Source organism: Bombus pyrosoma, linkage group LG9, assembly GCF_014825855.1.
Source record: "Bombus pyrosoma isolate SC7728 linkage group LG9, ASM1482585v1, whole genome shotgun sequence".
Lineage (NCBI taxonomy): Eukaryota > Metazoa > Arthropoda > Insecta > Hymenoptera > Apidae > Bombus > Bombus pyrosoma.
In genome coordinates this window covers 1,229,043-1,255,979 of record NC_057778.1, presented here as the reverse complement: position 1 = coordinate 1,255,979, position 26,937 = coordinate 1,229,043, and the positions used below count along the sequence as shown (strand labels likewise).

At 33.0% G+C, this 26,937-nt stretch overlaps 1 protein-coding gene across 1 annotated transcript; it reads right to left on the bottom strand.

Moving 5' to 3' along the window:
* Positions 1-874: 874 nt before the first annotated feature.
* On the bottom strand, positions 875-26,930 carry LOC122570891 (lissencephaly-1 homolog). The gene is made up of 7 exons (XM_043733832.1): positions 26,780-26,930; positions 23,259-23,406; positions 7,257-7,410; positions 6,466-6,672; positions 5,819-6,229; positions 4,847-5,195; positions 875-3,629 (listed from the first exon to the last, which is right to left on the bottom strand). The coding sequence occupies exons 2-7, from the start codon at positions 23,294-23,296 to the stop codon at positions 3,556-3,558; spliced, it is 1,233 nt and encodes a 410-aa protein (XP_043589767.1). The 5' UTR covers positions 23,297-23,406; positions 26,780-26,930; the 3' UTR covers positions 875-3,555.
* Positions 26,931-26,937: the final 7 nt, after the last annotated feature.

Sequence of the window (26,937 nt, the reverse complement as noted above, 5' to 3'; positions counted from 1 at the left end):
TTATTACATAGCAATCACCAGTAATAAATTCATTTATCAGAAAATGTTTAGAAATTTTTAAACAATTTTAGAAAATCATTACCGATACATACTTCAAATCACAAGAGGATAAAGACTACAACCTTCATGTACTTTTTACATGTTCCACTTAAATTATAATCTTTTCTCTTTATAATTACTAATTGCAGAAAACAGCTTTGTATGGTTTAATATATTAAAAATAAAAGATTCTCAAAGAAAAAGAAACAATATAAAGGAATACAAAATAATTTTAATATGTAACTTGTAAAAAGAGCACTATATAATAAGATCGCCAATTTTAACTGAAACTTTTTTTATAAATTTAAGTTAAGGACACAGTTAAAATAAATTCAATTCTAAAAGTTTAGCAAATTAAAATGGACATTCTTTTATATTCCTACCTCTTCACCTAATAGGTCTCTGCTATTTATTATAATTATTTAACTATACTTCTTACAATTAGAAGAAAAATTGCACTAATACGTATCAATGAAATTAAAACTTATAAAAACATAAAAACTAAAAATATGAAATAAATCCTACAATATTGTCTCATATGCTAACCATCTTATTAGAACAAAAATATTTGTTAAGGTAACCAAGTTTTTACTATGTGCTACACACGTACCTGTTCATTTGTATTTTAAATTCATAAAAGAAGACTGTTATTGATGATCTTATTATTATAAGCTCTTTCTTTGTGAGCCATACAGGCGTAGGCCAGCATTGTACTCGCCGTCGCGGTTTCTTAAAAGACTTTTATTCTTTGTCCCCTTATTTCCCTATGAATTCGCTAAAAATTTCGTTTCCAATTCCATAACGCAAGGATTTTTAATGAAAGTTCATCGACGTGTACGTATATATCACAAATGATGACAACACTTTATTGTTTACTCTACTAAACGTGTCAGCATCGTCTTTTCTTTAGTTGTTTCGAAGGGCGGGTAGAAAAAGCGAGAAAAATTACTAAAGCAAGTGCGGCGGAATTTACGAAAAGCAACTACGACATTACTTTTATTACGTCATCCTACGTATAAATACCGAACATCGAATTGTGTTTGGGTTAAGTTTAGCTTGTTCGATACGCGTATCTTCGTTTTTACTGCTCAATTACAATAATATACTTTTGTGTGTATATATACACACTGTGTTCTTTGTGTATTATATTTGTGTATGTATATGTATGTGTGTGTGTGTGTGTGTATATATATATATATATGTATAATATATATCGTATATTATAAATATACATGAGTGTGTGTACGTGTTTGTGTATGTGTTAGCTTTTTTTTTCTCTCTTTCTATATTATAAATGTAAAATACTGACATGCATGTACTTGCGGAGTCGTGACTTAAATCGTACGCATTGCTCGCCTCTACGGAACCTGCGAGTATCGTACATGCCTCGCGAACGAAATCGAGGTACACGAGGTCGGTCGGTTGACAAGAAAGAAAGAAGTCTGTTCTGGTTTTACACGCGAGCCTTTTCAGAACACCATACGTGTAGACGTGCGATCCCGCCACGCTCCGATTCCAAAGAATCGTTTTGTACAAGAGTGCTACATTAAATTCTGTCAGGGGAAAGAAAAAGTAAACGAAGTTTCAAATCGACAGACGAACGAGGCTGTTTGATTCGAATAAAAATATTACAATTGGTCTTGTCCTTACGGAAGAATTTCCATAATTTCACCGATCCGTTTTATAGTAGACAAATGGGGACTGTTGTTCCCAAAAGAACAGAATTTCCAGTATTTGTGATTACTACAAGGTTTTTTATTATCAATGGATCGAAAAATGGCAAACAACGATGCACGAACGACGACGAAACACACAGGTAATACAGCAGAACCATCTTAAACGATTGAATGAGAACTTTTGTTTTTATTGTTCATCAAAATAATTTAGTACCATATATATATATATATCTCTCTCTTGGAGAGGTTTTTGGGGGGACAAATGGACAGGGGAATACAGGGCTTTTACTTAGACGAGGGAGGAAAAATGGTAGGAAAAATGTAATAGCGGAGAATAGAATATATCGTCTGAAAAATCGGCCTTAATCAATTAAGCATTGTTATACGAGGTCTCGATGAATACCTGCGTAAATATTATATATGGTGTGTGTTGTGTTTGTACCGATCGATCGTACACTCGTGGCCTGATTCTATTTTTCTCTTTTCTTTTTTCTCATGTTTCTTGTCTACGTTACGTCTGCACTACCGCTAATAGTAGTTTAGAGCTAAATATACAACTAATACCCCTCGTATCTCGGGACCCACGCAACGAATTATGCGGCTCAAGTACTTCCATACGAATACATGCTTGTACATATTTTCCTCGTATTTTCTTCACGAATCGCACGCTCCATTCGGCCGTCCCTTGCTTCTAGTATTATCGTTAATAATGCACGTTGCTTGGACGTCATGCATTGCCGAAAACCTACGTCTCGTTTATCGATACATTATATTATTCCTTCCGCATTAGGTACGCCTTCGGCCGATCATATTAGATGTTCGTTCGTTCGTTTAACTCTTTTTTTGTCAGGGGAACAATTTGAAATAGTCCACTTGTATGAATAGTACGCACATACGGAATATGGAGTATGAATAAAACGTTCCAAATGGGCGCTACTCGATTCTCAACGTCACTTGAAATCTGCTCACCCGTTTGGCACGTCCATTCGCACTTTGTTATTATTACATCGTGTATCCTTTTACTTTTTTGTACGAAGGTATATGCCACATACTCGGTCAGAGGCTGGATTCAATTTTATCGACGCTCACAGTACACGACAAATGATGACGCCTCGCATACCTTTCTTTATACCTTTTTCTTTTAATACGTGTATACGCACGCGCGCGCGAATCTCTGTTTGCTATACGCATCGATGTCATTTTCCGATGTCACATCGTCAAGAACGCTCGAGGAGAGGTCAGCATAGCAAACGAGCGACTATGTTCTTTTCTTATATTCCAGAGACGCAACACAAGCCGAAATTCTCGTCATTGTCGATGGATCGAGGAGGACGACACGTTCGAACGAGCCAGATGTACAATTATAACATGCTTCGTAGTGGGATAATGTTTCTGTGAAACAATCAACCAATCGTTTCGATGAAGCAATATTGTTATGTCGGTACATTTTTTGTCAGTCAATTCGAAATACTTGAATTTCTTCTTCTCTTATTTTTATTTTTCATCGTCGACGAAATTATGGCAATGTCCTCCTCATGAAAGAAAGTTAATTTCGACCGACTCTCCTCGAATCGTGCAGTTCGTTACCGTAAAACGTATATGTAATATTAATAATTACTAATTATACTTTATTATAAATTAATTAAAGAGCTCTTAATCGTACGTGTTTATGTGTGTATAATAATATTAATATTAATAATAGTAGTATGTACGATAACTTTTTTTTTGTAGCAGCTTACTCTCTCGGCCCTTTTCATCGAATTCGACGCGCATCGTTCGCCTTCTCTCCAAAATCTTTCTTCCTCGACGAAGGTTTAACGAGACCCTGATGTTTTGGTGACTAGCGGCACTCCCAAATCTTCACCGTTTGATCGACACTACCGGTGACCACGTAAGGATGGCTTTTGTGAAAATCTGCAATTTATGAGGAGTTTATGCAATAATCAATAAATGCAGATTACTGAAAAAATATTTTTTTCATTTTAAGGAGTTTAAACATTTATTCTTTTGAATATTTATTATTACGTTATATATGTAAATAGTGTATTTTATAATATAGTATCTTTGATACGATATATCATGGCAGAGTTGAACTATTTATATTTGAGTAACAGATTACATAACTATGATTACTCAGAGATAAGATATTTTGTCAAAGATATGAAATAAAAATTGTTTTTTCCTTTAACTACACTGACATCACTATAACAGTTCTTCGAAGTTTGTGAACTTTATTCTTTTTTTCTAATTAACAGAAATTTCAAAATAAATTTACCACATATAGAGTAAGTTACAAAAAACAGAGCACTTAAATAAATATTATTAAGATTTAAAACTGTACTAAAAGATATTTAGGCCACTGTTTCAACAGTTTCGAGAAATAAATAATAACTTTTATAAGCTTATCGCTTTTAGATTCACGTAATTATCGATTCATTTTATTTTTACCACTATAGATAAGACGATATATTAATCATGTTCCAGGATTAAAGAAGTAAAAACATTCGAAATTTTTGCAACGGCAACGTAAAAATTCATAAGATTTATCATTCAACTAGTAGTTATTGATGTATAAATTGTTCCGATCAATGTATCGTAAAAATAGCACACCGGTGGTGTATATATCGAATAATCTATAAACTCACATTATATCAAGGCCATATTGTGATATGCAATTCAATTTATTTTGATATTAATTAGGATATAATGCTATTTAGAAAAATCTTCGATAACCGTAAACATTTTGAGAAAGTAATCTTAAAGTAATCTAAATTTACACTTCAATTAACCATTTAAAGTACGCATCTATTTATATACATAAATTATTATTATATATACATAAATTTTATGAACTATTTCATATTCAAACATAAAATACAGAATATATTAAAAAGATTGATCAAAACGAAACTTGAGATGCAATAACAATATCCTAACTTATGTAATCGAAACACTTAATCATACGTAAGATAACAAAAATGATTCAATATGTTATATGATCACTTAATCTCTTTAATCGGCAACTCAGCTACACCTCTTGGATGATTAAGTAAACCTTCGTAGCTTCTTAAATTTCCAAGTAAATGCGTTTTGTTAAAGCTATGAAGGCCGCTTGCGAATTGTATACTCACCAACGGAAGTGCAAAAGTGGACGTGCGCTTCGAGGGTTTTCATTACCCGTTTGTTGCGCGTGTCCCAGACTCGCAGGGTCTTATCGTCAGAGGCACTGACGATAAACTTGCCACCGGGATGGAAGACGATGCCGCGAACCCAGTTGTCGTGTCCCAAGAGGGTAAAGAGACAAACACCGGCACCGACGTCCCATATACGAATTACCTTGTCTCGCGAGCCAGATGCGAGGAAAGGTCCTTCGTGGGCACCCTTGTTGTCTGCTCCTGCCGCAGCATTGATCGATGCCCTTGCACTGTCTGGTGCCCATGCGATACATTCCACTACGTGTTCGTGGTCTCTGAGTTCCACCTAAATCAAGAAATGTTCGTTAAAATGATATATTAAATAATGGAAGCACTGGTGAAGCTTAAAATTCTTTAGAATTTATTATTACTATAAATTGTAGATGTTTTGTAAATACAATTATTTAGCTTTACAAGTAGTAGTTGTTAATAAAACACTACTAAAAATGTGATCACATACATCTGGTTTACTGCACAACAACTCAGTAAAATAATATAGTAACTTTATCCAAATCACTTAAATGCTTCGTAGGATTACTGTCATCAGATTTCAATTTAAAGTACCTCGTTTTTAACATTCGTTTTTAATCTACTCGTACTAATTGATTAATTTTTACCTGGCAGAACAATTACGCTACGTAGCCAAGTGTCTCAAAATCAACTTAATTGCGTTATATAATGCTTTATTATCACACACTTGTGGTAATAAAGATTCTAATACAAAATACTATCCGACGATCAACAAATTAGTAGATAAGAAAATATATTCAAAAAAATCCTCTGTTTCAAAATGAAAAGAGACCCTACACTAAATGCATAATTTTGAATTACAAATCACAGTAAAATTATATCGTAAGGAATGAACCTTAGATTCTAAAATAAGTTTACGATTTGATCGTATGAAAGTACCTTCGTTTCTTTTGTTGCAACATGCCAAACCCGTACCGTTTGGTCATTCGAGCAACTAGCAATTAGTTCCCCGCAGGGGCTGACTCTGGCCATTCGTACCCACTCTCTGTGTCCCGTCAACGTTTTAACACAATACCCTGTCGCGACTTCCCATATTTTGATGGTCTTATCCCTAGAGGCGCTCACTACGAAATCCCCTTGTGGCACAAATGCGACAGAGCTGACACTGTGATCATGCCCGTGCATGGTTTTCACGCAGGCGAATGACTGGTGAAAGTCCCACAACTTAATAGACATGTCTGCACTGCATGAGACTAACAGTTTCCCGGAGACATCGAAAGAAACGTCCTGTACGCTGTCAGTGTGTCCTTTCAATGTTCTTTCAAATTCGCCGCTTTCGAAGTCCCACACCTAAGTGAAATTAACACAAATGAGAAAACCAGTTTTAATAAAAACTAAATAAGGATAACTTACAGAGAGGAAACACGGCTGGAAAAAAGTTGAAAGCAATTGGCTTGGCTCGAAACGAGTATATCGAAGTCGTTTACCATGAATATCGTTTCTTAGATTAAGAACATACTCGTTTCAAAATATCTGCCATTTAGTTTCAACGATTCCTGTCTACTTTGAAAAGTAAGTGATCCTACCTTAATGGTGGCATCTTCGCTGGCAGATACTATAAGACTAAAAACCGGATGGAAAATGACTCTGTTGATGGGAGCTCTGTGTCCAGTAAGACTGTACTTTTCGGGTGGCCTTGGTATCCACTCGGATGGTGATCGTTTGCTACGTGTTGGTGCTCCTTCGATGAACTCCTTCTCTGCTTCAGAGAGTTTGGATTCCAATTCCATTACCTAGAACATTGAAACAATATTTCATTAACTATTTACTCATATTCATTTTATGGGGTCGCCTTTTATCCTATTTATTACAATTACGTGTAACAAAAGCAATTAATTTCAAAGGTAGTAAGTCAATACTTCGAAATTAATGCCTGATAACAAATAATAGACAAAGACTAATTGATGAGTTCATGAGATCAACAACACCTATAACAATACTGCAAATTGTCTTTGTACTTTTCAACAAAAGTGAACGCTCTTATAATCTCTTTAGTTTATAGGAGTTATCTTAACAAAAATTAGTCCAAGGAATAACTTGACATTAAGAATCTATGTTAAAATTCTAATGTGAATATAAAATTTGGAAAATAATATTTCCATACATATTAAAACTAATGCTTCCAGTACTGCAATATCTTTCATACATATTCAGAATTTGCCAAAAAATATTTACATCTTCTCTACAAACTTTGTTCTCTGTACAAGTAATTTCTCTTAAATGTACTTTCTTACATCTACTTATTAATCTACTTACCAGTAGAAAATTTATTAACTAGCAGTTTTAGAACTGCAAAAAGATTCTAAAATCTTTTTACCTTCTTCTGCAAGCGTATGACGGAAGTCCATTTCTTTTCCAGAAGACCTCCATACTTTCTTTCTACTTCCCCAGGCATATCAGCTTCTTTTTTGAACGCTTCCAGCGCATCTTGATAGCCATTGGTGCTTAGATAGTCCGCAATCGCCTTATTTCTGAAATAATAGATTAATTTTAGTATGACATATTGCGGAGGTAGCTAACAACAACGCCTCCGATATTGTGTGTAACCTTGTAATCAAAACCAGTTTTAAGTAGGAAGCATAATTCATTAAGCACCGCGTGTGTGACAACTTTTTCCTGTATAGCAATTATCGATGCAAGGCAATTTGTTTCGCACTATCTTGTTGCTTATACGTTAGTACATAGTTATATTTAAACTCCGTGTATCTGACATAAAGAAGCAACACTAAAAAAATTAAATAATGTATGATTTAAATAAACATTATTGGCAGTATCACATATATCTTTTCATAAGAGAATTCAAAGTACTCAGGATTCTAAAACATCGTTATTTTAATTTATTCGTTTAAAAAATTGCAAATTAATTATATATCCTTTTCGTGTAATTTACGGTTCTTGCTTCTTGCTACATTAAGAAAGAAATTTTTCTATGTATGATATTATTAATTTCGAAATATATGATACATACTAACAATACGTTAAAAATATATGAGTCGCTCCTGTATTTAAAGGATTTCTTTTCATGTATCAAAAAATTTGTATTAATAAATAGCAGTACTGTTGGCCCAAACATGATATTATAAAATAGATATTAGAATCATTAAACAAGCACAGTCTAATCTTCGCAGGTTTAATCTTATCGTGTTTGTTTGCTACGTAAACCAATAATGTCAAGAGGTTTCCTACTTTCAGTCACTAATATAAGTCATCAAAGTTGAACCACCGATTTCTATGTGTATTTAATAATCTGTTAATCCGTATAGTTTCTGAATTACACGTTTTTGTTTACAAATGGAACGTTATCGCCTTTGAAATCCCCGTCGTGATGAAGGAAGATGAGATCTTTGCATTAACGGAAGTAGCAGAGGTACTTGAACATTCTCCGTTAGCCTCATTTCATGAAACAAACTTTCTTCGTCGCTTCAACGTGTGAAATAACTCTGCGAACTTACACGCGTCGCTCCTCCTTCGCAATACACAGTGCTTCACAGATACAGGTCGCTATTCTTAATATTAAATTAAACCTTTTTGTTATTTTATTATATCATCGTTTTATTAATTAATAACAGGTAGTTAGATAGTAAATTAACTTAAATTTTTTATAATTATTAGTAAATTAACTTCGCTATAATGTTTTTCGAATTTTTAAATCGACAGTATCTTGTCAAGAATCGAACCACAATGACATAATACAATAAATCATTTTAAATAAATATAAAGTAACAACTGTATACAATAGTTCAAAATATTAGTGTATCGTCAGTCTTATTTGTACTTTTCTTTTCATTAAAAAATTCATATTCTCGTCTTATTAAGTAGTTTCAAACTTTTGAGCAGTAGTGTATATGTATATGTATATAATTTATTCTTCTTTGGACCTGTACTAGTACAGGTAATCCTGTTATAACACGAAGACGTGTTTCATGGTTTATCGAAGACATGTTGTAGGAAATCGTGTTATGCGAGAGCAAACACGTTTCATAAATGCAAAAAGTAATGGATACTACAGACATTCCATTTTGAAAGATATTAGAAAAGATTCATATTCGTGGTATTAAAAGTAAACAGATATAAATGAAAATATACTCATAAAAATGAGATGATAATATACGATAAAGACATTGAAAATTAAAAAACAGTTCACAAAAATGTTTCACTGTCGTTTGATAACAGAAAAATCTTCATCGCTCGATATTTCTTCGTGAAATCAGTTTTCGAAGATTGTCATCCCTACTAAATTCGCCTATAATTTCAGAGGAAATTAGTTTGAAATAGAAAAAAAATCCTCACTATAGCCAACAATTTTGCAATGACAAATTTTCTTTTTCCAATGTAGGAAATATTCCTATTTAATTTGATCTGATATTATTGATAAATTGAAAGATTAACTTTATTAATTTAATTTTAACTTATCGCTTTTCATATAAAAAAAAATTTAGTTTTAGATCGAGTTGTATCGAAGACATTTAAAAGAATCCTATTATACAAATGCTCTCACAGTATTCACACCGTACTATAGTTATTCTAGCAGGCTTATTACCTGTATACAATATCAGCCAGTCTCCATTCCTACGTGCAACATTTCCATATAGCTTAGATTAATATCTCCGAAGTATTTTAACGCCTCAAATGCGCCAACCACCGTATCACGGTCAGTGGTCGAGCTATGGTTTTCAATAATGACATTTCACTAACAACAGTTCGCAACGTAGGCCGATACAATAGAGGGCACAGGTTGAGTACGTGGGAAAGAGATTGAAAGTCGGGCAGAATTATGCCGGGGTGAAAGGCCTGAAGTCGGTCGTTCGTCTCTGTTCACCTGCTTCACGTGATAGTACGTAGCGAATTATCACCATGAGTTTTGTTCCGCACCGTTCAAATGCCGGCAAACAAAGCAAATAGCCGGAAAGCGCGATCGATTCTCTTTCAACGATCCACCGAGACCTTTCACTTGATCGAAACGAGAGACGAGACGTAATAAATTACTATCGCCGCGAACCACTTTGCTCTTCGTTCCAGTTATCGGGACATGGCCATTTCGCTAATTATTCAACTGTTTTAGGACCCGGCCGTCGATTAATCTCGAGCAGAGAAAGTTACGCAGGTGAGCGAAAACGCATTCGTCGAACCGTCACTCGAGGCGGCGTACGCTGGTCCACATAAACGAAATTTAATCCAGTGGTTTAAAAAAAATAAATTAAACGACCGAAAAATGATTTATTTATTTATAGATTTCTTAGAGCTATTTTCCAATGAATTTACCTTAAGTAATTCAAGTAGCAATTGTAAGTTTGAAATTATTAAGAACGCTTCGAAATTTAATTCTTTTTCCAATATTTTCGAAATAAATATTACTAATGAATTACTGTTTCGTTTATTATTCACTCGTCAGTCGGATTCCCACTCTTTTGGACATAATAATTCTTTTATTTATGGATTTCCTATTTCTTAATCTGTCGTGTTATTCCTCGCAAAAATCAGTTACGTTATATATTTGCAAAAACCAAAATTAACCCAACTATAGTTCATACGTCTATATTATCTTCTAGTCCTATCATTACTTATAAAAGTTTCTAGCGAAGAAATTGATTTTCTAACTTTTGGTCTGTTATAAACGTATTAGGATTTATTTTTATGTACAAAAATTTGTAACTAATTAACGACCTGAACCTTTCGATTTTTCGATCTTGGGCCAGTATGCGCCATACGGAAGAAGAAAGAATGTTGATCGATTTTCGATCGATTTAGTGGGTCAAAGATTGCTATGCACGAAACAGGTCAGACAAAACGATTCTGGTTGTTTTATGCTCGCGTGAATTTCAAGGATCGGAGGTCGCTCAGCCGATGTGATCTTCTTTTATGCGAAGACGATCCCTTTCCACTCTCTTTTGCTCTTCTTTTTCCATTTACCTTAACACACCCGTCAACGGGTATCGCGTACTCGAGATATAAGGTTTCCCATCGCAGGTACGCGCCACGAGAACTGCATCCGTACGCGGTTCTACTGCTTAGATTCTTCGCCTGAATTTGTTTTTGCCCTTCTTAAATCAATTCATTTCATACAAATAGCGTGGGTAATTTAATTAATTTATTTAGACGGGAATTCTCTTTCACTGTACGTATATTTCATCAATCATTATGGAGTATCTTTGCATTAAATTTTAAACAGCTTGGAAATATTTTCATATTATGTACAATTAATTATGAACCTTATATTTCATTGCCAAATTACCAAGTGTAGTAGAATAAATGTAGGGTAGAGTAATAGTGATATATTATCTAGTACTTTGTTCTATTTAGTACTTTGTTAGTATTTCTAATTACGTAAGTAATGTAATTATACACTGTGAAGTCCGCGTACCTTTAAGAACAATACAAGGTTCATCTTTATCTGGGTTCTACACATTAGACTGAATAAAACCTACGATTCTTCTGTATTAGCGTGATACAAAAGACGTAAATAATTTTTCTGGTGGTTATTGTTACGAAATTAAAAATCAGCTGTCATGAGATTAAAATCCAAAAGGTATTAGCCAAATTGTAAGAGAAAAAAAATATCCATAACTAAATAATTCAGTAATTAATTACTTTCTATTTTCGAAATTTAGTTATGTCATTCTTCTAGCAAACCAACAATACGAACGAATTTTGCTTTAAAATAAAATACAAAGAATATCGTCTTTTTCACCAATTTGAATGGTATAATATCTAATAATTGCAAATTACATGAAAACTGATATATGTACATGTTTACTTAATATTTTCTCCAATAATTACATTAACCAGGCACCCCATTACAGTAAAAACGGAATATTATCTTTGTTTCTAACGCTCTTTGTAAATCATTTTCTATTCACACTCGAAGCCTTCTTCAATCTTATGCATAAAATAAACGTAGTCACGGAATACGTTCTACTAGATAATCAACGCGTTTGTATCATTAATTGGCTATTAACATTTAACAGGGCACACATAAATAAAAGTATGCGAGATAACGCAGATTAATTTCTCTGCAATAAAATCTATCGGCACGGCTTGCTACTTATGATTTACGTGTAAATTTCAACTCTTTAATTATAGTTCCATATAAGCCGGAATAACAAGGTAGCTTTTAGAAAGTGATTCTTACATCGATCAACGAAAGTTTTCTAGTTGAACGAGCCTGTTACTTTCGTAAACAATCCTCTTTCTTTGAATAACATACCAAAGAGAAGTCGAGGAAGTAACTATTCCATAAATAATGCATTAGACAAGAGCGTGCGAGATGCTGAAACAAAGATTCTTAAGAAGTTACTTGAATAATTGTGAAGTTGAAATGATAAAAGACGTAAGCGATAAAAGAGATAGTAAAAAAAATATTTTTAGCGGAAGGAGGTATAAATTCTGCATGGTAAAAATATTTATAAATATTAAAATGATATATTTCAATTCTTACATCAGTTTTAGAGAACTTTATTTTGAATAACTCGTCTTTAACTAAATATATTCTTTACCACTTATTCTTTCTCTGGATTTATAAATATGTTAAATACTAAAAATCAATTACATGCAAGTGACAAATAATGTAAATGAGATAATATACATAAAAAAGTATTTTATTTCCATTGGAAGTCTTCAGTTCTGACCGTAACATAGTCTACTATCATTTCAACTCTTCAATTGAACAATTCACATCAAGTGGAATAAAACCCTTTTCTGCTGTAAATCACTCACTGTTTCGTGTCACGACCATCCTACTACTTATAGCAATTTCGTGGTAAGGTTTAAGATGCCGAATATACAATAAATAATCTAGATCTTGTAACAATAGTATGAACGTATTAATGTAATTTTAAACCTGATCTCACGATTTTATTCCCTTTTTAATTTTACTAAGACTATAAATAATGTTTCATTTATGCGTAAAACCGACATGATTCCGAGATCGTGTAATAATAACTGTGTTGATGAATACCAGGGAGTGAATATTATTAATATTGCCCATTTTAATTTTAATTATTACAAATGATGTAACTTTTAAATTATAATAACAAGTAAAAATCTATATAAAGAAGTAAGTTTTCAATTAAAAAAGAAAATTATGCGTTAATACAAGTATATAATAATATTTATAGATATTCGAAAATAAAATATTACTAAACGTTATTATTAAAGTCAGAGAAAGATTTCGATTAAAAGAAAATAAAAAATGTTACATAAATTTGAACCAAAAAAATCATTGTCTTTTATTACTGTAATAACGTGCAGCACGAAACAAATCCTTTTTGCTGAACGCGGAACGCGTCGTTAAAAAAGTCGTCTCTCGAGGCTGCAATTCTCTGTTACATCTCTTCAAAAATGAATGCTTTTGAAACCCTTTTACACGGTGGTTCGTATCGATCGTGTTGTATACCACTTTCACCCTTCTCCCCTATTATTTTCCACTTTCTTACATGGTTAACGAAACAGAATGGGAGAAACGTTGACCAACGCGAAGGGGAGGAGCTTTATCGATTGCTAGGTCTCATTGCAGCCAAGACGATCTTCCCCAACTTTCGTGTATACACTCAACTCGAGTGTTCTATATGACTTAAAGCACAGTTAAAAAACCTTTTTCCACGTTCTTTTACCCTCTATTGTCTCGTTAAGGAATTCAGCGAATCTCATTTCCCTTTAACATCGTGCTCAACCGTGTGCATAATTGCGATATCGTAATTACCCGTAACTTAAAGAAATAAATTGAAAATTCCATTTCACTTGCCAATTCAGTTGTAAATTTCACTAGCCTACAAAACGTTAGTTTCTATCGTTTCTTATTTTAACAACTAAATGGGGAGATTCCAAAGAAAATAGTAATAATAATTACTTTTTTAAACTTAAAATTATTAATGAAAGAGCCACCAAATACTGAAATTCACAGAAAAATTGTAAATTTTTAGAGCAATTTTTATAGTAATTTTTTAATTATTAGAATATGATATACTACATATTATTTTTATAGTAAATTACAATTATTGTATAATTTTTGTTAGAACTTACATTTAATGCACTAAATATTAAAAAATTATTAATTTTGCTGATCTTGCTAACTTTCCAATTATCATTAGACTGTGTATTTTTACACATCTATGTGAAATTTAAAGGTGCAAAGATGCACAGAATACATATAATATGCAAAAGTATAGAAAATATAGAAGTATATTACTCGTTATAATATCTATTCAGTGGTTAAAACAAATTGCTTAGGTTCCATTTCTCTACTTGATTGCATTCATAAAAATATAAGTTTAGATGAAAGTCCACAGTCTAGTGATAATAATTGGTTTGCGTCAATCATGATTAGCTCACTAATTTCGTTGTTTCATAACTTCTGTATTAATGGTCGGTTTGAACTCGAACAAAAAAGAACTGCTTCATCAAGTATTCCGAGTTGAAATCGATCGTTTCCTGCGACGAAAGCTAGCCAACGGTGGCTCGTCAAATATTCCTAGGTAGCAATTTCCTTGTTTCCCGGATTTCAATGTTTTCGTGGCCAGACGATTTTTACGAACAAAATACAAACAAAATAAGAAAGAAAAAAGAGCAAGTTCAGTTATCGATCATGAATGGATCAATGAACGTTTTAACAACGAGGCGTAAGTTTCACTTGACTCTAAAGAGCACCGAATCGTAAACCCCGAAGCCTGGTAAGAGGTAGATATACTCTAAGTGGCCACCTGCGATGATCAATGAAACCCTTTACCACCCTTAGGTCTTATATATTCTTTCCAAAGATCCTATTACACTTTAATATAATGACGCATCTATGTAGTCATTCAAACTTCCGGACATCTACTCCGAAAACGTTCCTGTTATAATTTGTAAAATTATAATGCTATCAGGTAGTAGAATTTATGTAAATTAAAGGACAGTTTGATTATTTCTTCTTCGTTTTGTCTATTAACCGGGACTTTTATCGTTCCATAATTGGAGCTATTATCCAGTTAAGAAATTTATCTGCAGCATGAACTCAACTTGCCTCATGTATATTTACATATAATTTTTTCATTTCTTTTGAATCGTATCCTGGATATTTTCCTGACGTTGTAATTTTCTATTAACAAAATTCACGTCATTTTTAGGTATTTTGAATGTCTTAACGGTTCAATGTCAGTTTTCTTAACACTACCTATCACTATCGCTATCTAACTATCAGAGTGATCAAAGTGATTAAGAATTTAAGAATTTCATTCTATGCAACAATCATTTTGCATATTAATTTAAATATTTTAACATAATTTAACTCTAACGAAAAGATTTTGAAATAAACGAAAACGGGAAAATGATTCCTTCGCAATCGCAAAATTTCGCAGAATTTTACATACGCAGCGAAATTCGTACGTTGTGTAAACCTAATCAACTGGCGCGAATATGTTTGCTGATAGTGAAAGAAAATTAATTCGCTCTAAGTATCCACAACTCGATCTAACTAAGGTAATAGATTCATTGAGTGAAGTATTCCAAGTTCAAGTTCACAGTATCAGAGAAACCTATAATCATGTTTTCGCATAAATTCATAAAATTAGTATGCTGACGTTCGTTGTATTCGTTCGTTTATTACAACATATACTTTCTACTATTATCAACATTTTTCAGTAATACTAGATATTTTTAAATACCTTAAATTTTTTAATTATTCCCTTAGAGCAAAACTAAAGACTACAATTAATAGAACGACCTCCTTTGTCTAGCATACTAATCGTATATATAAATAATATGTATATCTAAGCTAGATAAAAATAAATCAAATGAAATCATTTCGGTTTCGCGTCATCTTGTTAGAATTTAAAATAGTTCATTTGCATAAAATTAAAAGTGTTTATGATAAGAGTATATATTTATTACAGATAATTTAATTAAGACAAACGATATACATATTTACCACCTGTTACAGAAAATTTGTTTAGTTATATAATTTTTATAAATAGTACTCGTCACTGTTCATTTGTCAATGGATTCCTAATAGAGTAGTAGCTGAAAGAGTCCCAATTCATATGTTAACGAGGAAGATACTTGAGAATTTCGCACTCACAATCAGCACACTACCTCAAACATTCTATCATTTTTATTTTTAGACCATCGTTCTTCAAAGTGTCGATATTATTTTAACATAACTTTCCCACAGTGCGTACCACTCATTCGATACATTGTTCTTCTATATCTCTTTCGCAATACCTGCTGTAAATATCGTTTTGGCTTTCAATAAAGTTTTTTAGTACCTCCATATATGCCGCTAAGAAAGTTCTTTCGCAACGCACCTGTCCATTACGAGTATGTGCGTTGAAAAGCTATAATCAACTATCAATAGGTATATCTCATTATCAAATAACTACGTTGTCGCAAATGACGTTTCTAACTTGTGAAATTTAATAATATAATTTATTTACTGGCAGATTTTAAATATGATAAGATCAGTAACTCGAATATTCATGTAAATAAATTGTGTGAATTTTCAAGTTAGGCTAGTGTACGTATAAATATTTACAACAACTAATAGAATTGATGATAAATACCGAAGCAAATTCAAACACGTTCCTATTCGTATTATACGGTATTGAACGCTCAATTTCTACCGTATGCTTTGCTAGAGGAGTGACGCAACTAAAAAAAGAACATTTTTCAGGAAATAGAAGATTCGACGTAGAAAATTATTACTCAACTATTTGGCAACGAAAACATCTTTTTCTTTCGCGATTAATATAACTCTTAGGTTTTGCTTCGCAACAATTTTGAATTACAATGGCGTTCTTTTAAATTTTATTTTATATAGTAATTTTATTTAATATTCATGACACTCCTCAATAAATATGTTGTTTTATCATTTTTGCAGACTTCTCGAAATTAACAATTTTTAAAAAAAATATGTCATTCCTCTAAAGCTATCGTCCACTGATGATGTAAGACTGAGAAAAATTTATTTCGCAATCGAAATTATAACATTCATTGCATGCAACACATTCCCTGCATATTATATCATGCTTCGATTCTACATTCTGACCTACTTAATCCTCACAACCATATTTTCAGCCTGTTAATTGTAAAACCATGATTTTCGTTCGTGATTCACTTTTCTTCCACAGTCTTGCGAAATCCAAGCTATTTACATAATAGTTTCAAATAATATAATGATATATACAATTTGCACGAACGAATAATTCAATAAAAAAATAAAGCTCTAAATAGGTATGGAGAAAAATGCATTCGTTAAACTACAATGTAATCCCTTTTTCGTTTTACACGCGTCTTGTGTTGTTCCAGAAATGTGCGAAAGAGAATAGAAAAATTTTCTTGTGGAATGGTGTTTAGATGCTTAGTCACCGCTATCTGAATCCTCTCACGATCAGAAGTATTTTCACCTCCGAGAACAGAAAAATGTATAACTGTAGGCGGTCAATCAAATGAATAGGAGAGAATCTAGTTGATAATCGAGCTTCTCAGCAGTCAAACTGATCAATTACACTTTCATTTTTATCCCCCTATATGATTAGCATTGAATTTCTCCATAAAAATAGACGATCTTACTTCCGTAAGGTTATTTATTACAAGAGGATGATATGAAGAATTGAAAATTCTTGTAGTTTCATCCTTCTCCTCTGCTATTTCAATTTATGGTATCGATCAGTGTGCCTCCTGAGAGATGCAATTAATAACACACAAGCGACAGTAGGAAGTTGCTTTCTTTAAAAATAATGGCAAGAGAGTAAATTCGCTTAATTCCTTACGAACCTATCCCACTCTTTCTAGTTGTAACATATTAAGCCAAATCAACACTATTATTCTTGTTTCCTTTTTTGACGCTAATATAACTTGTCAATTTACTAATAACTGTCAGTTGATGAATTGCCCTGCTTCAAACATTTCAGTTCAGCTAAAACCACACGCATCGATCTTACAGATTACTTTACTATGTAACATTCGCGCGTAAAATACAAAGAAAAAAAAGGTTTCAGAAATTTCCTAGACAAACTTTGCCGGCGAATATCAGCCGCGTCAGTTTTCATTTCTAACCACTTTATTAACGGTTGCCCAAAAAGAAGAAATTAATAACTATTTGAAATGTTTCCTAGCCATCTATGCGTAACCAATTCGTTTTTTGTCCGCGAATATCAGCCGCGTCCTTTTGCATTTCTGATCGCCTTATTAGCAGTTTCACGGGGAAAAAACAATTAATAAGTATTTAGAAAATTTCCTAGACCAATTGCATCTACGCATAACCAATTCGTTTTTTGCCCGTGAATATCAACCGCATCCTTTTGCACTTCCGATCATTTTACTTTATCATTTCCTCGCCAACTAAACCTCATCTATATATAGAAAACTTTAAAAAAGACATAAAATATATATACTGGTATTTAAGTGCAAAAATAAATTTTTGCATAGGTCCGCTTCATTAACCAGGATAAAAATGTAAGTTCGCATAAGCATCCGCGATCTATCCATAAGCACCTGTTTCAAAAATTTCCTAAACAAACTGTATGATCTTATCAATTCAAACTGTATCAATCCATTCTTTATTAACGGATATCAGGCTGCGTCGTTCTGCATTTCCCCGCTCGTTCGTTTCTTCCTCTCCCGGGTCAGGCTGGCAGCCGTCGTCCACCGGTTCGACGCGTTATCGATCCCGCTATTCGCGCGTGCTCAAGAGACGCCCTCTCCTGCGCCAGCTGCCGCGCACGACACGCGCCGATCCACGACCGATTTGACGTCACCGGAATTAGTCGGCATCGATCGACACCACGATCGATGTTGTCCCGTTTTCCCATTAATAACATCGCGAAGGGTGGGCGGGGGGTTGTATCGCGAACACCGACAACCCTTGGCTCCCGACGCGACAACCGACCGCGACCGTCAGTCCCCCTTCAAGGAGAAAATTGTAGAAACGCACAGTTTTTCGTCACGCTGACTTATTGATTTTTGCCATGCTAATTTCAGTCCCTTCGTTTCGAACGAACCCGATTAATTGATCGCTCGAGGATAGTTATAAGGTTTCGTGCAGACACGATGAAAATCACTTTCAGTTCGACGATAGTTTTAGCTCTTTCATTCATCAAGAAAATAAGCAAATGGAATAAAAAGTGGCGATAACTGAAGGAATATCGTAAAGTATATACACGTGAGTTTGTACATTTTTAACGAGATTCGTATAGATTTTTGAAAGATGCATATAAATAAAATGCTGATATACTGAAAAAGGAGCGAGATAAATAGCTTCAGAGGAAGTATTTGAAATTGTAAGGCCTCGGGAGACTGAAGGTTCTAGCGAATCGAGTATATACGACACTTAATATTTCGAGCAATATATACGAAATATGTAATGATAATTGAATGAAAAACATAAAAAGAATTTGATGCGCGCAGTGTAAAATTAATCATCATTTGGTGAGAAAAATCTTCGAATCAGAGAAATTTGTCACGAGTGAATTTTGAAACAGATATAGATATCTTAATTTTTTACCAATGTTCCCTTAATTTGATTCTCTTCTTTACTTTTTTATAATTGGAAAAAAGATGGATTTAGGTATACAAATTTTGAAACAGACTCATTATTTTGAAAATATTACACGCCTCATCACGCGTTCATGAATGACACTTTTATACACTATGGCTATCCTATCGACTACGTATGACGTCATTATGACAGGTAAAACATTCCGATTGAAAGTAACATTAACTTCATGATATATATGCAACGTTTACTCTTATTTTACGCGCTGAAATTGGCTAAACATTAATCAATTCCTTTATTGAATAAATTTATTTTAAGATTAACTTCTCAGAAAATATTTACAAAACCTCCTCGATATTTTTCATTGAAGTAACTTGCTTCCATTTACAAAATTATTTCACAATACTTCCACAGGGCGTAAAAACGTTTTCTCGTTGAAACACAACGTGGAAGTGTGTTATGTTCGTTTGATCTTTAGCAAGCTTGCATTTTCGAGAAAGATAAATATATTTCTTCAGAAATATTTGTTTAAAACGGTAGTTTCGCTGGGTTTCTCTTTTATCGTGAGCTCGTTTCTTTCTATTCCATTTGCTATCCCATTTCGAAATACGAGGTATAGTGATTCATGATTGATGACACTGGTTAATTCATGTACCGAACGAACCTGAGTCAGATTTATGTTTACAGATCATTTCGTGGGAATCGAATGAAAACGTATTATACGGAATAAATCATCACACAGTCATCATATTTGATTTCCGTATGTACATCGAAATACAGAAAATACACGGGTACAATAAACATTTTAATTTACTTATTCATCCACCAGTAATTATTATTCGCGTTACTCTATTAGCATTATTATTATTTTTATCGTTACATGCTCGATATAATTTCTCACGTGTATATCTATTACAAGTTCAATAATTAATTCAAAATTCGTCGACTAAAAATTTTAAAAACAAAGTGAAAAGTAAATATCTTTTAAACTACCTTTTTCAGTTACGGATAGAGATAAATACTTAATAAGTTGTCTTTTCCTAGGTTTTCAAATTCTAGAACAATTTATCATTTTACATATTTACTTGGGTTTCACTTATTTAATCTGTATATTTAGTTTTCTCGATATAAATTTCCAACCGTTGGATCAAGACATTTCAAGATAAGAATAAAACTAATTATGCTTAATTCCAATGATTAGCATGTGGTGCTACAGCCAGAAAGGTATATGCAAATGCAGTTTAATCCAAGATTTATATGAAAATTATATAATTTCATAAGAGTTCCGTATTATCTCAATTTTTCTACCAACTTCGCTAGAATTATTTCGTCATACGTTGCACTGTATATTTTTACGAGACACGCCTGTTTTTCAAAATGAGAGAAGCTTTAAGTAGATGTTAACTACTTAAGGACATTCACTTTTCTGATGTTTACAATCGCTGTTCAAACAAAAACTCATTAGCTAATTAAACTTCTATAAAATTAAGGTGGAGCCACTAGATTTTTCAAAATTCTTCTCGAAGAATTCATAATATTAAGAGAAACAAGACTGTGGTAAATATGTACGATTTTTAACATTTTACAAGCACTCGAAAAGAAATACGAAAACATTTTTAAGTTATCATCATCGCTCTGTTATCACCATCTTTCTCATCAAAATCGTACTAAATATTAAGAGCAATACATCATCTCACTCTTAAAGAATGCATTACCTAAAAACCATCATGGTTCCATCAAAATTCATGGAACAAATTTATCAAGATACTTTTAACAGACTACATTTCTCTCTCTGAAAACATCGCTATGTATAATGTAATCTAATTTCCTCCCAAATATCCTATCATCTTAATAATTGATTATTCTTAACGAAGATGAAATCAATACCGTCGTCTGCCAGTGCTATTTTTGTACGTCACATAACATTTAATTGCATTTTATTCGTCTCATTTTTAATTGTACTTATCAGTGATATCTTAAATGTTATACGTTTTGCAATACTTACAGAGTGATCTCAGAGTTCGATATTCGTAATGTTTTGAATCCAATCCCTAAATTATATCACCATAAAAATGAAAGAAAAGGAAAGTGGCTAGTACGCAATAGGATCTTTTGTTCTCGCGTATTCAACTGAGATTAATGCGACCTTACTGGATAAAATTTCGTTACGTTGCAATCCCTTTCATCTTTTCCTGTTCTCGCGGTGATTCTACTCATTATGCACGCCTTACATGCGCGTAACAATTGACATGTTGGTGCGTTGCCTGTGTTATTACTACCATATAAATCTTACAATTCTTACTAGAATCACATAACATGTATACTTTACCGAACCTTAGTTTCTTTCAGTAAATAGTATGTACTTTCATTTACAAACAACTGTTCGTAACATATTATTTTTTGCCCATTTTATTTTGATCGACTTATTGTTATCTATATATTCGTTAAAATAAAATGTATATCGCTGAACAACTTCCTTTCATAAAAAAAGTAAAGAAGTGAAAAGTTGTAGATTTATTAAGATAAAAGCAATGTCTAAATAAATGTTTTAAAGTATCTATCTATCTAAAGCTTTATTTTAATTGTTATGAATATATTACACAGAATGAAATATTTTGTGAAGTTTAATTTAAGTATTTTTAAATAATTGATGTACATCTCGAAATTATTAATCATCAACTACTAACACATACATTCTTAAATCTACTTCTATTCATGCAAAATTATTAAAATACAGAATTAAACATTTAACACTATACACGATTAAAACATTTAGATACATTTTATCAAATTCCTCATATACTTGGAAAAGTATTTGAATCCAAACAAGAATTTTTCAACACTTTCCAATCCTACAACTACTGTTCAGTCTTTCATAAATTAGTTTATCGTGGTTTCCAACCGATTTGCTAAACTAGTTCTACGAATAAGGGTTACCCAAAATCGAACAAATGTTCTTGTCTCTTTCATTATCAGAATATTCTAACCCATCGCTAGTGCTCCTTCATTACTAATTAGTATGCATTGCGTGTTACAAAACATGCTCCGGCTATAATCGCGCGATAAAAATTTCACGCAGCGTGCTTCTTTCCTGTAGATGTTTTGCAATAACAATACATCTTTACTGTTCAATTTCGATCCCGTTTCGATTGCAAGAACTGTCACAGTTATAATAACAATTTAAGATCTTACAAGGATTGATTGTTCAACAAATTTCTTCCTATGCATATTTTCAATTACATTTTAATACCATGCTATCAAGAAAAAAAAGAATAAAAACATAAAAATTATTATGTAAGAAATTTTGAAGTTTCAATATACAAAATAAAAAATTTTAAATATAAGTAGATATACAAAAGATATATATGATGTTTATAAGATGTAAATGATGTTTAATAATTATTTCTAAAGAAGATGACTTCATTTCAAAAGAAACGATATTACTTTTTATACAATATTTGTAATTACACTCGTTAATTTAAAGAATTTTTAAATAATAACAGCCAGAAATCAATTCATTTGAACTTCGTTTATTGAAACGAAATTTTAATTAGTAAATACTCGGTCAATTGAATACCTATCGATTAAATCTACGCATCTGAGTATGAAGTTCTACTTATTTGAATAAAAAATCGTAGGAAGCGTGGAGAGTCGATGAATTCCTATTATATGAACGGTTATATGAACTGTCTCCTTCCCAGACGAGTAGAGATAAATGATATTCTTCTATTTGATCTATTTGATCTATTTGATTCTATATAATCAGAATAACGTTATCAGAATAACGTAGTCAGAATAACGTAATATAATCAGATTTTCTAGTGGTTTTGATAAATGAGAAAATTTGGAACTTACAACTCCTCCCTCTGACGTTGAGACAGCACCATTTTCATGATCCTTGCGTGTGTTTATTGGCTGATACTCAACAGTGATTCAAATGAGCGCGACTAGATTTTTCTCCAGTCAGCTCCTGGTTGCTTTAATACCCAGCCATCGACATCGCCTACAATAGGAAATAAACAGTTTAATTTTTAACACAGTTTCATGTTTAAGGAAATAGAGTACGTTGAAAATTATAAATTTTGATTATGGTCATTATATTCTAGAATCAAAGATTGTTATTAAACAATTGTCTATTGAACTGAGATATACAGTATCTAATTTTTATAGAAGAATTATAGTAATTCTTTCGTTGAATGCTAAAGACTAAAATGAAATTACACTCCGAGAGAAAGTAATAAAGTTTCCTTTTTATATTTGTCTTAGGCCACCTAATTTATAAGATTATTTTTCTTATAAAATTGTTTCCTTTTTCTTAATTTTATCGGGATCTTTTCTTATATAGATTATTTTGATTGGGAAATAATCAATGTTGACAACATAAGGATTCAAATTTGTAATTATAGAGACTCTTAGTTCGTTCTTTGTTATGAATATAATTAACTAGTGAAATCTACAAGTAAAATGTGCAATTCTAAATACATAAACATATCCATTTTGTTCAACAGCTACAGTTACTGCGTCTAAAGAAGATCTCACATGCATAACAATCTCGCCACGTGCTGTCATTCCTCAGTCGCAAATGATACTTCAACATCATAATGCAATACATCTTCCTCTTGGTCAATCGATCGATTAAAATTAAATAATACTTTGTTTTTCATTGAATTTTATGGGAAAAGAGATAACATTTCAAAACGATAATTAACAGCTGTTACCAGAAAAGAAAAGAAAAAATTACTAACAATTACATAAATTAAATAACAAAAAATGAAAGAAGAGCAAATATGATTTTAATTTCTCAGAGAGAAAACGATAATATAATTTTTTGTATTCCTACAAAAGTTACTGTTTAACTAGGTTTTACCGTTTAAAATGCTTCCAGCGTAACAGTTGTTTTCTTATTTAATAAAAAAAATAAGAAAAGAAAGGAAATACACGAGCATGAAAGGAAATTCAGACGAATGTGTGAGAGCGGTTTGTCCTGAAATCCTTAATCGGAACAATAACATGCTCCTAACTCTCATAATTTATTTTACTTTCCATCGATGGTAAAACAGGAGGTGATTCAACAAGAAACTTCGTTCATTTTTTTTATCTTCACTATCAGAAACATTAAACTTAACAACAATGTAGAAGATTTTTGCACACAATTGTAATTTTAGTTTTTAAAAAATGTCCATTTCAAAATTTTTATTTTATGTTATAAATCAGACATCATCCAAAGAATAAAAGTATTTATTTTCTTTGAGAAGTTGTATCCTAACCCAACTAATAACCTTAACAATATATTAAATTTTTATATCAAATAATTTTATATGAACACTACACAAAATCAAAGAAGAAGAGAAAAAAAATTAAATACGTACGGTATTTCTGTATAACTATACTGATCGCTTAGATAATACTTAAACGTAGTATTTGTAAACAACGTTTGTAAATATCAACATATCCATATATTTTCCCCTTTGCATCACTAAATTTTCTTAATTAATACCTTAAATAAAACCTGATCATGTATATAAAAAACTGAAATTGTGAAATTTTATTTGTAACGAAAGTTTTCGATGGTATTGCAACACTTTATTCAGCTAGAAACAGCAAGGACCAGAATATTGATTATATTCCTTAGCCCCTGCCAAACCCACCCTCGCGATGCGATCCGTGGAATGACATAACATTTGGCAAAACACGCGGATCACGACCAAATAAACAGGAACGCAATTAGACGACGATGATTGAACGGCGGTCACAAAAGTCTACTGTAATTGGCGAATACGAAACGAAATCAGCCAATTAGAATGAACGAATCGAGAGCGGCCATCTTTCCCCGGTAATGTTCGAGTCTGACCCAACGATCAAAAAACGCTCTCTTCAAACAATCTTCCTGATTGTCTTTCATACGCAAAGAAACGTGTCGTGGGAACAAATACTTTAAAAGGAAAGACCTTGACAATCGAGAAAGCGCGCTGCGTCGTCGCGACGCTTTATGACGATGCTTATCGGCGCGATGCGCCGTAATCGATAAACCGGCTGTCCGCCCACCCTCGTTGCCGTGTATTTCACCTTACGGTGCATTCAAATATTCATCACGGCCTGCTTTAATTCCCTACGGCCAGTCACGCTAATATACACTAGAAAAACTCATAATAGAATTGTTCAATCAATCAACGAAATCTCTTTTAATAATATCAACAATGGTATTGATACGTCTTGTATTGACGCCACTTCGACTAGATACAACCCCACTTTTCGAAAGTGTTTTATTACGAATTGAGTTAGATGTAGATATAATTCGATGAAATTATATCTCTGAGCAGAAAACCATGTTTAATAAAAGGAAGAAACTCAAACTCGTAGAAAATTTTCACAGAAAAACATGAAGGAAAATACAGATATTATTTCAGACGGTAATGATTAAACCATCGAGTTGCTTTCTAATTCGCGATTTTGCTAAGGCGCATTTGTATGTGATATTAATGACCAATGAATTTTTGCAACGACTATTTCCGGGATCATCAGTACGGGTGAGCGACTCTTGGCCTTCTCGACCCCGTGCACTGTGAATCTACCTGTGGCTTCGCTTCTCTCGACTCTAATCTCCTTACATATTGGCACGAGTTGATCGAAATCGTTCACTGCTTCAAACATTACCGTGACTCGTTTACGCGCGTACGAATAGGACGAATTCAAGACTCGTTTGACAACAATGCTAATTTTCATGAAAAAATTCGCGTAACCTTAAGAGATATAAGCCAGCGACGAGGACTGACCAAATAATCCATGTTATAACATTCCGAAGATATAAGAATATCAGAAAGAATTCAGTTCGCTGACAGACTCGACAGCTGATCGCTGAGTCGACAGCAACTCGCACAAACAACGTCTGTCAAAAGATGTAATCTGATCATTTCTCATTGTTTGGTAGCTGACAGATAAGATAATGCTCGAGGCTGAAGAAAAAACTGAAATTCGGTACAAACGTTTAAGTAGGCTGGCTCGCGAGTTGCGGCAAAGCGGTTGTACCACCGCACGACGCAAACGGTCATTCGCGAAAAAATCAATTCGAAGTGACGTGCAACATGTATGTTGAATATGTGTGGAACATGGTTGGATGACTGGCCGAAAATCATCAACCGGTATCTTAATCGGTATTTGATCGAGTGTACACTGTCAGGCAATGTCACGTCGGTCAGAAAGCGCTGCTAGAAGATCATCGGGCGAACGCGGAACAACCGTTTGTTGTAAATCGTGCACGGCCATTTTGCTAGAACCTGTCACGTCTGGTTGCAGTATATTTTACAGTCAGATCAACGTACTAACTATCGAATGCAACGTGAGAATAAAAGTCCGCGTACTTAGAGTCCGATACTCACTCTTTTTAACGGAGTAGCAGTAACCGGGATCCTTTGAGATCGGAAAAAATCACGGGAAAACCGGACTAACACAACCACCGAAGAACTACTCGAAATAACTTCTGCGATAGGACTGTCTCACAAGGTGGCGCCTGCGAAAGTCTTCCTTTCTAACGCAT

Bases quoted from the DNA above. Each gene is read 5' to 3' on its own strand.
- LOC122570891 (XM_043733832.1), bottom strand. From the start codon at position 23,296: ATGAAAATGGTGCTGTCTCAACGTCAGAGGGAGGAGTT. The intron at 6,230-6,465 runs GTAGGATCACTT...AATTTCACTTAG, and splicing joins GCGAAGATGCCACCATTAAG to GTGTGGGACTTCGAAAGCGG. The intron at 5,196-5,818 runs GTACTTTCATAC...TTCTTGATTTAG, and splicing joins TTGCAACAAAAGAAACGAAG to GTGGAACTCAGAGACCACGA.